The sequence below is a fragment of the Strongylocentrotus purpuratus genome, unplaced genomic scaffold, assembly GCF_000002235.5.
Source record: "Strongylocentrotus purpuratus isolate Spur 01 unplaced genomic scaffold, Spur_5.0 spur5_scaffold_18, whole genome shotgun sequence".
Taxonomy (NCBI): Eukaryota; Metazoa; Echinodermata; class Echinoidea; order Camarodonta; family Strongylocentrotidae; genus Strongylocentrotus; species Strongylocentrotus purpuratus.
The window spans coordinates 23,849,794-23,862,189 of NW_022145603.1; the positions used below are offsets into that span (position 1 = coordinate 23,849,794).

Here is a 12,396-nt window from a genome sequence, read left to right on the forward strand (position 1 = left end):
TACCAAAAGACGTTGGGAGTTGTTGCTACCTTGTTTGGCGTTCAACAATAAGGGATAGAGCAACGTCGATCTGGCGCTGCTCAGTGGCTGCCGGGCTCACGATCAATTGGGCAAAAAAAAAATTCCGTTTCGGTTTAATAAATTTGGAGTGGACTATTAGGCTATTATTATTATTATTATTATTATTATTAAAATATTCAAGGTAGTAGCAAATTAATGAGTGAGCAAAGCGGACGAGCAAAAAAAAACGAAAACTTTGTTATGGTTAAAATGTCATTTCATAACAAAAATTATGTTTGATAAGATACACTCCTACCAACAGAGTTGTGACAATTATGATAAATTCTTGATGGATAAAGTTTATATCTTTTAAGAAATGTTGTGATCAATCTAAACAATCATAGAGATTGGTCGACTGATCAATAAAATTCTAAGAAGATATAATTTTATCTGTCAGAAAAAGATCATAATTATTGTCACAATCATTACATGACAAAATGGTCAGAAAAATTAATCATGCTTTATTGGCAATTATAAGATGGGTAGAAGAATCCCTGCAATCTGATTAGTCAATTACCATGTAATTATTTTTACTGGATGCACGCGATATCGGCGATCGATTCCACCGATATCCTTTTTTTTTTTAAATTCTTTTTTTTAAAAATTTATTTATATTTTTTTAATAATTTTTAAATACGGGACAAAATTGCGTCCCGAAGTGGTTTGAAACGGGACACTGGACGAAAAAGTTCATAAACCTCGGAACGTCTGGTCACCCTGGGCCTACGTGCAAAATGAAAAGAACTCTTACACTATAAGGCGTTAACCCTTACCAGCAAACATTGACATCTGTCTGTTCTCAAGATAATATAGAAATAATTTCTGTAAACAAAATTCTTATCACCAAAATCGCGTCGAGCATGCCATCATTTTTGACATTGCCAAAACAGATGAATCAGCAGCTTGACAAAAAATTGCTGAAAGCTCTGAAATTATTTTCCTTGCGGCTCGGAAAGATAGAAGCCCCGAGATCACCTCGGCGATGATAGTTTGCACCATTACCCTCGTAGTCGATTAATATTTGCTTTCTATCACCAAAGAAGAATAAATAATGATTACCAAACCATGAGAGCTACCATAAGTTTTGTAAGGCATACTTTAAAACATAATTTATATCTAATACCGTTATTTAAAGGGAACCAAAACCTTCATACTAAGTTACTTTTATTGTAATGTTTAAGGTATTTGAATAAAATTAGTGAAAATTTGAACAAAATCGGGCAAGGAATAAGCAAGTTAAAGCTTTTTGAAATGACTAGTCACTAGTGGGCGATATTCAAATTGATGACATTATCTGTGGACAACTCTCCATGCCTTTTGTACATCAAATTTTATGTTTTTCCTTCTTTCTTGTGATTGAGATAATCTACTCCCCTGAAAGCAAGGTATAGAATGCAAAATGATATTCTACATCACATGTTATGAAGTCGGATCAAGAACACAAATAAATACGAAGAAAACAAAAAATGTGAAATTTTATGTACAAAAGGCATGGAGAGTTGTCCACAGATGATGTCATCAAATTGAATATCGCCCTCTAGTGACTAGTCATTTCAAAAAGCTTTAACTTCCTTATTCCTTGCCCGATTTTGTTCAAATTTTCACTGATTTTATTCAAATCTTTTAAACTTTACAATAAAAGTAACTTAGCATGAAGGTTTCTGTTTCCTTTAATAACATCTAGTGTAAGTGACAACAATATGGTTTGATTTGTTTCAATCTCCATCTTTAATACAGCAGTCATCCTGGATCTGTTTTGCAATGCAAGCAAAGCAAGTGAGCCTACTTTAGTTAAACTTTCAAAAGCTGACGAGGAATAAACCTCATATCTAATATAGTTTTTCTTTCTTCAATATTCAGAACTTTTGATTATTATTTTACAATGAAGCAATTCACTGTAAAACTACCAAAATCCGTAAATTCGACCAAATAATAAAACACTCTCTTTACCGACGTAAGAATCGACTAAATAATAATGAAAATACATTATAATAAGAATGTTCTAATGAATTCAGACATGCATCTACGACCTTTAACTCATAAAGATAATAAGAGAGACAAAATAAATAACACATCTTGCTTAGACGTAGTTGCATTTTAGACACTGATGAGATTAAAAGAACAGACAATAGAAATAAAAGTTATTGCTTGTCATGCATTTTGATCACGTGTTTGTCTCACCTTTGCCCAGCACGTTGCACGTTGCATCACGCGATCCTCGGGAAAGCTCCATCTGTTGCTCTAAAAAGATTTAAATACAGCTCATCATGCCTAGCTAATCACCAGATCTGATCAGTGCTCTTCTAGATCATCACCCTGCAGACCAACCGAAGCTTTCTTCTAGATCATCACTCGTCCGAGGCCAAGAATCTGGTAAGTTGTTCACATTTGCGGGCCATTATGTCTTCTGATCCTTCATAGGAAGAGTCAGAATGATCAGCACATCCAAACTAGGGCTAGATATTCAGATATCTGTTTCAGTTTATTTTATATGTAAATGACATTGTTAATTTTATATGTAAATGACATTGTTAATTCATCAAAATTATTGAAGTTTTCTCTCTTTGCGGATGACACTGCTGTTGTGTTCCCCCGTGCTAATATATCTCAATTGATTTTCACTGTAAATTCAGAATTGTGTATTTTGAATAATTGGTTCAAATGTAATAAATTGCAACTTAATTTTGAAAAAACTAAATATGTAATTTTCCATCCTAGGAAGAGAAAGGTATTAAGTGACATTGAAGTTGTAAAAATTGATGATATTGCTATCGAAAGAAAAGATTGCATTGACTTCTTAGGAGTAACCATCCAAGAAAATTTAGATTGGAAAAAACATATTGATAATGTCTGTAATAAATTGCTCAAATGTATTGGTGTATTCTATAGACTTAAGAATTTTTTACCCCTCAGAATATTACTTAATATTTATTATGCTATATTACTTCCTCATCTGAACTATTGTACTATAATTTGGGGCAATACTTTCAAATCAAACTTATCAAAATTATTTATTTTACAAAAGAAAGCAGTTCGTCTGTTGACTAGCTCTCATTATATGACTCCAAGCGCGCCACTTTTTGTTAAATATAAAATTATGCCTCTTTTTGAACTGATAAGATTGAATACCTGGATTTTTATGTATAAATATAATAAAGGCGCTCTTCCAGAATTTGTTTCTAACATGTTTCAAAGAAACTCAAAATTTCACACTCATTTAACTAGACAACATCAAGATTCACATAAACCCTTCTCTAGATTCAATTATGTTCGCAATTCAATTAGGTTCACAGGGGTGCATGAATGGAATTCGTTAAGTAGTAACATTACAAATAGCACAACACTATCCAGATTAAAAGTATTGTGCAAGTTACGTTTATTCAGTTCTTTAAATAATCTCGATCTCTCTTCGTAGCTCTTTCTCTTGTATTTTTCCTTCCTCTTAATGCCCCATTCGTGTGTGTGTGTGTGTGTGTGTGTGCGTGTGTGTGCATTTAAATTTATATTTATATTATAATGTACTTGTATAAAGGGTCCCGACTACAAGCAGTCTTGCTTCTCAGGGACCCTGACCATTATTAATTTTGTATGTTGTTGTTCTTTGATATTATTCTTCTATTGTATTGATGTTTTGTATATTTTGTTGTTTTAAATGGTCAATAAATGAAGGGACTTCCTTCCTATTCAATTCATATCATCAAATAATGGCGCAGGAATCTTCAGAAAATTCCCGTCTTTGTTCCAATTTGCTTAGAAACATTCTCCATCGGGTATTCATTACTTCTTGTGTGTCTTTTCTTTTTCAGTCATGATGCGTTGTTTCATTTCGCTTCTCCTGGTGGCTGTTGCCACTGCCGAGCTCGCCCCTCTGCTAGAGAACTCTGAGCCCATCCAAGGAAAGTACATCATCAAGCTGAATGTAAGTATTAGGTTATTTTAACGTCACTACCAGTATCCTGAAACCCAGAACAGAAGAAACTTAAGTTTTGTTCATATAGCAATAGGTTCTGTGGTCAACATCACGACTTAGACATTACAAAGTAAAAAGACTTTTCTTACTACCTCACTGCTACTCAAGTGTAACCTGATGATAATGAATCAACTGTTCCAAGCTTTTCAGAGCTGAAACATCTCTTCTTACGTTATTCGAACGAAAAGCAAAAGCATGTTTTTTACATAAATTAATACATTCTACACCCCATAAAAAGTATTTATTAGTTTTTTTGCAAGTAACAAAGTCCTTTTTCTTTCATTTGATATTCAAGAAATTGGATTCATAATAGCAATATTTTGATCGGGAAAGTTACCACTTTTATTGCTCCAACGAAGTGTGCATTTAATTATACAAAACGAAAAAAGGAAAGGGCATGTGTCCTTCATTGTTCCACTCCCAGAAGGCGAGTTGGCTCAGTTGGTAAATCATCTGCCTGTCGAACAAAAGGTCATAGGTTCGAATCCAACCCATGAAGATGACCGAAGCCTGCGTTCCCCTGTTTCATAGACGCAGGCTAGGTTACAGTGGAAAAATCCCAGTCCCTCGAATAGGACATAAAGGAGGCCCAATCTAGAGGAGACTCATCATCATTGCACGCATAAAGCAAAGTGCTTACTTCATAACAATCCCCTTTGGAATGTACTTTTCGCTGTGCCTTTCCAGACAGAAACGCACTGACCTTGAAACGAAATTAAGCGAAGTAGGAACTTTTATTTAAAAAAAGGGCTATTTAACATGTAATCGCCTACTATTACAGGAAGAATTCGACGTTGATGAATTGGCCGTTACCGTTCGTCTCTCCGGCGGAAAGGTCGGCGCCATCATGAGAGACGCCATCTATGGATTCGCTGCCGAGCTCGAAGATGATATCCTCGATATCGTAAGTAATTATCTTAGGTCACCTTCCTAGTTTTAGGTTTATCTTCTCTTAGAGCCTTCTGCATCGAGGAGAGGAGGGGATTGATACACGGGTTTAATGAAACTCTTCTTTCCCTGGAGTGAGAAGAGAACGCCTTATTGAAGATCCTTCTTTGTAGTGTTAGGATTTGAGCATGAATGCTTTTTCCTATAACATTTTAAGTTTAGAGGCACTTTTTGTTCTCAATGTACTTCATGCAAACAGACACAATTTAAACAAAATCTCAACTATAATAGCATGACCGAGCTTCTCGGATTTTCACTCTTTTAAATTTTCTGTGGCAAGCGCATGCCCGATGGATATATTTTTTCTGACTCTAAAATACAATAATAGACGGCAAATTCACCGGTACCACTCGATGGGAAACTTGGCAGAACAGAAATAATACCAAACCTACCAAAGTATTTTTCTTCGTTTCGTTCTAGATATATTTTTTGGTCAAACAATGTTGAAAACATCCACTGACAGTGCCCCTTGTAGAAAAAAAACTTTTCACTATTTAGTTTTGGAAATGGTATTATACCGGAGTTCTGGGCAAGCTGGTATAAATCAAAATTGAATATAATCGAAAACCCCTATTAACCAAATTTTTCAATCTTGCTAACAATTTTTATGTGGACAAATTCTCCTTCCGCTGGTTCCTGTGAATTCGACCTCACATTATTCAAATATACTTGTCCGTTTCCATTTTAAAATAAATGCAATATTTATTATAAAACGCCGACAGCAGCCCTTTTCAAAGGAATCTATAGCGATAATATCTAATGTACGTATAATTTTCATCCTTCACCCAGGTCCGCAGACTTCCCGCCGTTGAGTATGTTGAACAAGATGGTGTCTACCGTACTCAAGTCACATGGGGTCTGGATCGTGTCGACCAAAGAAGTCTCCCACTTAACAACAAATATTCATCACATAACGGTAAGAAACAGCACTATCCTGTACAGCATCAGTAACATAACGATTCATTGGGGGAAATATTTCAGACATAAGCATTGTGTGAAACTTCAGAGGTACAACATTACAAACGATTTCAAAAGATACTGACAGTCTCGACCGTTTGAATTGCATCGCTAGTTGTTTTTATAATGCGTTCTTTTGCGTGTGTGTGCATGTGTGTGTGTGCGTGTAAGAGTGTGGGTGCGCGCGTGTGTGTATATGTGTGTGGGATAGTAAAATACCGGAAGAACGTAGTTTTCCCGGCAATTAAATAACCTTCATAGAGAACTTTTGTTATGTCATTAGTATTTTTGTAATTGTTATTATTATAATATATGATGATGATGATGATGATGATAATAATTGTTCATTATCAATTGTTCATATCTTTCACAGGAGCTGGGAGTGGGAAAACTGTGTATGTAATCGACACAGGCGTTAGGGCGACCCACAATGACTTCGGTGGTCGTGCGAAGCAATCGGTTAACTATGCTACCGGGAATAACGTGAGTATTGTTTACAATTTACGATCTCCTTCCTTAAGCTATGGTCACAAATCAGAGCAGCGACCGACTGATCAGTAGCCTGCTCGGTCGCTGCTGGAATTAGGCATCGCCCAACGATTAGGTCGTTGCCCGGGCGGCGAGCGCCCAGGCACCGAGCGTATTTTGGGCGGCGAGTGAAAAGTGAGCGGGCGCCGCCCAAATTTTATCTCCGCGCTAAAACTTCAGCGGCGACCGAGCGATGCCCTAAAAACGAGCGGTGCCAGGGCGGCCGCCGGGCAGAATTGGTTAAAAACCCGCCGCTCGGCCGCCGGGCAGGCTACTTTTGGGTAATGTGACCATAGCATTAGGTTAAGATTATTTAACGTTTTAGGTAGATCAATCATTTTCAATTTGTTTGTGCAGTATGTTAGTTTGGAAAATTGTATTTTCTATTATGAACATAGGAATTCTGCAAGCGAAACAAGTTTTATCATAATGCTAGATTCAAAACTGACGTTACACTTACCTATGCAATAGGTGACCTAATTGTAGTTTGGCTGTGAGGGAATGGGCTGTAGCCTTACTATTGTTATATTTGCCTATGAAAGTGGGATATGAAATAAATAGACCTGAAAAATGAATTGCTTTGCACAACAGGAAGATTGCAACGGACATGGAACTCACTGCGCTGGGACAGTCGGCTCCAAAACCTACGGAGTGGCCAAATCAGTCCAAATCAGGGGAGTCAAGGTTCTGAACTGTCTTGGTACTGGCAGCAACAGTGGTATCATCAATGGTAAAACATACGTCAATATTGTCAGCAAAAATCTGGAACCCCTGATAATACTTCGAAAATATAAGATCTATTTTTGTACTACAGAGATTTATTTACTTATGTATTTCTGACATTTTTACAGGGTATTTTCCCCAAGAGAGGTGGTCCACCATGAGGCCCTGCTTGGTAACAATCATGAATATATACTCGTTACAATAAAAACAGAATGAGACAAAGAAGAAAATAAGTATATATATATATATATATGTATACAAGTATGGACTTTTGAAAACTAAATACTGTTGCATATTTGTAATATCGTATTCTATGGACAGATAATCTTAAATTTGGTTAAATAGAAATTTTACTTTTAGACACTGTTTGTTTTTGGAAAATATCCTCGTATAGTTTCGGAAGTTCATAAACAAAGTAGAAAGACGATCTTGTGTCAAAGTTAAGCCACACATGAGATTCCCAAAGGTTTAAATACATATTTACATTGCAATTGCAAAATTGAGTTCGTTGTTTAATAGTAAACGTTAATTGGAATTAATATAGCATTTAAAAATACTAGCTAAATACTAATACAATACGATATGTTTCATCCTGATAATGAAAAAAATGTCATTAATTCAATTTGAAAAGCTTCATGTTATACTACTTTGGAAGAGCTATGAAGCAAGGTCCATCAAATATGATGATGGATAGACTACATGTACAGGTGTATAGTAAACGCGTCCTAAAATCAATGATAATGGATCACATAAGAGAAAAGCGTTGAAATATAATGAACAAAGAAAGGTCAGAGTTCAATCATGAGATGTAATAGAATCCTCTCGGTATTCTATTACTGGGCATCTATATTATTACAAGATCGTTTGACCATATATTTAAAGGTGTTCACAGAACTTGCCATTTTCGATGATGTTTCCAATTGATTCCAAACAGTTATTGCAGACACGAGGAGGGAGCTATGTTTAAAACATTCTGAGATGACGACGATAGAAAGATATATATAATCTCCTCTTTTCAATCTCTATTAAAACTTGGAATGAGAGGCATTTTTCCTGATTATTCCTGGATGATAACAATTCGTTTTTATCCCGCCCCAGGTAAAAATACCGACTTGGGCGGGTCAGGGTTATATCTGCCAAGCTTACAACAAACATGTCATAACATTCATATTCCGTTTTATTGACGCACGTGTAATATCTTTTTCCCCCTTAACATATTGGGTCTAATTCCTTTTCACAGGGATAAATTATGTAATAAATGCTGCAAAGTCGAGTTCGAATCTGGTTGCCTCGATGTCTCTTGGAGGAGGCGCCTCAACTTCCCTGGACAACGCCGTCAAGAACTTGGTCAATGCAGGAGTTCCAACTGCCGTGGCCGCTGGTAATGACAACAAGAATGCTTGCAATTATTCTCCAGCTCGTGCTTCCTCCGTAAGTTTAACTATTGTCTTAAAGTCCGTTAATAATACTGGGCCAGAAGGGATTAGACCACACAGCGAGGTCACCGACATGTGGCTATCTCATTAACTCAGCTCTCAACTAACATAAGAAAAAGAGGATCATGGGGGACCAACAGGCACCGATTGGGGAAGTTTTTTATATAGAGGGAGCAAGTAGCTACAAGTAGGACAGTGGGGCTTTAAGGTCTATTTCATGCTAGCCCTTGAAGGTCGGGATTGTTAAGTTCCGTTATTCTTTAGTATTAGACTTGTTGATATGTGTAAACAAATTACTCATTATTATTGTTCTAAAAAGGTGTGTAGTGTTATCCATACACGTCACTACAAATAATCTTATGTACTACATTATGGTCATTAAACTTTTCAATTACCTTAAGTCAGTTTCGTTTCCAAGCACCGACAGAACTCGATCTAAAATATTGAATAGGGGTGCTATAGCAGTTTCAGTTGTGTTGACAAAAAGAAAGAAAAAACAAAAAATGACCACATCGAAAGCTTTGGACATCTTCACCTTGTAACACCATTATGACAAGATACATCTAACTGATTTATTCAAACTGATTTCTAAATATTCTTAGTAAGCTCATTGTTAATTGAGGAAAAAAGGGGAAGAGCTTAAGCAAAAAACGTGATCATTATTTAGGTAACTGTTACTTTCAGCATCATGATTATCACCATTATCATAAAAAAAACTATTATAATTATTATTATTTTTAGTTAGTGGTAATGATGGCAGTGGTAGTATCATCATGGTCATCATTACTTTTACAAACTACTTTTCAACTAAGTTTTCGAGTAGTCTTTAACTTCTATTTTGAACAACTATAAACGTTTTGTTCCGAAGTGCGATTTGATTTATAATTATTATTTCCTTTAATACATTTTACTTTTTTAATCAATTATCCTATTCAATGACCATTTTTACATCGTGAATATTTTGCAATTAGTCCTCGGACAACTTTTTTCTTTTTTTTTAAATATATTGAATTAAAATTGAATGGAATTGAAACGAAGTTTTACATGTATTTTCGTTATTGTTATTGTCATTATCATCATCAATAATACTATCATTATTTATATTAGTATTACTTTGATTATTTTTGTAATTGCCATCTTCGTCAATCGTCATTATTCTCATTAATATCAAAGCTAAAATGAACAAAACACTTTAACATTGCAGGCAATCACTGTTGGAGCTACCGACAGTAGCGATAAGCGTTCCTCCTTCTCCAACTACGGAAGCTGCCTAGACATCTTTGCTCCTGGTACTTCCATCACATCCACTTGGTATACTAGTAACAGTGCTACCAAAACAATCAGCGGAACCTCCATGGCCTGCCCACACGTTGCTGGTATGCATGGATTTTAAATAGTTTTTTGTTTAAAAACTCCACCACATTACTAGGACCACGCTATTATAGATGATTTCACATGTACATATGTAGGTAATTATTGGTTTTATTGTGTTCTATTTTGTCGTTGAATTGCCCTTGTATGTCCACGTATTCTATGTTCTGATTCGATCTATGTTTAAAATGCTAGTGCTTTGCATGACAAAGTTGATTTTCGGACCAAATCGGAAACCCTGTGCTTGTCCAGCACATCTCTGGCTACAGAGTCTACACTCTACTACTTGCGTCTACCCATGTTCTATGAATTCCTATTCTTGAATGTCATTGATCGAGCTAGGGTGTCGTGGTCGAGTGGATACGTCGCCGGACTGTCGATCGCAAGGTCCGCGGTTCGAGTCGTGGCACTAATATCCTTTGGCAAGACATTGATCTACATTTGCCACACTCAACCCAGGTTATGTAAATGGGTATCTGGCATGAATTAATTCCTTGAAATGCTGGAGCGCTGTATAAACGGCTGCTAGGCTAAAGCCGGGGTAATAATAAATGTGCCTCGGAATAGAATTATCTAGATAGATGGCGCTATAGAAATGCCTATTATATGTTATTATTATGGAAAGAACTCGTCTGCAAAGGACCTTATACTTATTCTAGAAATGCCTATTATATTTTATTATTAGGGAAAGAACTCGTCTGCAAAGGACCTAATACTAATACGAATACTAATAATAGTACGCTCCCTGACACACATGGTTCATATTTTATGTTTTGTACCTACGAAGCGGAAACCTATGTTTGCATGACTAAATTGGTTTTATTTTCGTTCTATTAACTGTAATTTTTATAGGTGCCATTGCTTGCTACGGAAGCAGTTCAAAAATGCTGGCAAACACCTCCAACAACAAGATTTCTAACGCAGGAAGTGGAAGTACTAACAAGCTCCTATACGTCTAGGTGGGTACAATTCCTATTTCTCGTTTGATGATTAGCCTACGAATCTATTTGTGGGAGTGTAGACTGCATGGATTACACATTAGAATTGTAGTCATTTTAATAACAACAATAATAATAATAATAACAATCATAATATTAATGATAATAAGAATGATATTAATAATGATAATAATAAAATTATACTCCTGCGAAGAATGATTGTTCTACTACTACTACTACTGCTTCTCCTTTTTCTAATTATAATGATATACATAATCATGACGATGATAATAATAATTATAATAATGATAATAATAATAGTAACAATCATAATAGTGATAATATTTTTAAGTATTTACTAAGTACCATTTCTACTATGCCTAATGCTTTAGACTTCTGAATTGATATGTAATAACAACGTTGTTTACTCGTATGCAAATTATATAGCGAGAATTGAGGATAAATTAAGATATAAAAATATACATGTTTAAAATAAGTACGGAAATATCCTTGAATAAAATAAATACCAATGTGAAATATACATGTACATAAATTAAACACATTATAAAAATTGTTTGATTAATGAAGCGTAGTTTGAAAAGGGTTGTTTTGAGCAAATCATCAAAATAAAATCACCTTTTCTTTCTCGAAAACACCAGTTGTGGTGATCATGGTATCTTTATCGATATGTTTTGCGAATTAGTGATATTTCACTTTGTTGTCGATGTTTTTAAGTATTTATACATTTTTTGGTCTGGTGTTTGATTTTCAGGTGGTGACGCTGGCCGGACCCCTATATCAGAAATAAGAAAATGGGAACAGAACACTCAAAATTGCGTTTGATTCACTTTCAAACCATCGTCTACTTCTGATAATTCTTGACGTGCGTTAATTGGATACTCAACTACGTGTAAAAAATTTCACATTTTCTTTCGCCTTGCAAATGATAACCTCCAAAAGAAAGAAACATGCAATTTAATTGTATTGGATACAAGTACATAAACGTGGTGTACTATTGGTATATTAAAGTCATAAAACACATTCTAAAGTGCTTTTATAATATCGAATTCGTTACCAAATAAAATTTCAATTGAACCCTATTTAACTTGTAGAGCTTGCCTTTGTAAAACATATGTGGTCTTGCGGTGAGTGACAAAACAATAAAATAGGTATACATATTCGGGCTGTTTTATCTCAAATATTTATTATAAGAGAGAGAAGCTGTTTCTTGCGAGCTCGCTTTGATCGCTTACAAGAAATCAACACAGAGAAGCCAATAACGGGGTTAGAGGCGCCAACCACCCTCTGGTAAAAAAGATTTATTTGCGATTATGCTTCATATAAGCTTGACCCTACGACCTTACGACTCGTTAAACCGAACACAACTACAAATGCGTAGGAGAACTCCTGCCTAGGACAGGTGAGGTATCACCAAACTGATTAACATAATGGTCCGTATTCTCAG

The 12,396-nt window shown here is 35.5% G+C and overlaps 1 protein-coding gene across 1 annotated transcript; it reads left to right on the forward strand.

Moving 5' to 3' along the window:
- Positions 1 to 2,348: 2,348 nt before the first annotated feature.
- LOC764063 (aqualysin-1) lies at positions 2,349 to 12,031 on the forward strand. The gene is made up of 10 exons (XM_030989526.1): positions 2,349 to 2,433; positions 3,867 to 3,979; positions 4,812 to 4,934; positions 5,768 to 5,894; positions 6,309 to 6,418; positions 7,055 to 7,193; positions 8,427 to 8,617; positions 9,827 to 9,998; positions 10,846 to 10,952; positions 11,704 to 12,031. Exons 2-9 carry the CDS (start codon positions 3,869 to 3,871, stop codon positions 10,950 to 10,952), a joined length of 1,080 nt encoding a protein of 359 aa, XP_030845386.1. The 5' UTR covers positions 2,349 to 2,433; positions 3,867 to 3,868; the 3' UTR covers positions 11,704 to 12,031.
- The last annotated feature ends 365 nt before the right edge of the window (positions 12,032 to 12,396 follow it).

Bases quoted from the DNA above. Each gene is read 5' to 3' on its own strand.
- LOC764063 (XM_030989526.1), top strand. From the start codon at position 3,869: ATGATGCGTTGTTTCATTTCGCTTCTCCTGGTGGCTGTTGCCACTGCC. The intron at 4,935-5,767 runs GTAAGTAATTAT...TCCTTCACCCAG, and splicing joins AAGATGATATCCTCGATATC to GTCCGCAGACTTCCCGCCGT. The intron at 9,999-10,845 runs GTATGCATGGAT...TAATTTTTATAG, and splicing joins GGCCTGCCCACACGTTGCTG to GTGCCATTGCTTGCTACGGA.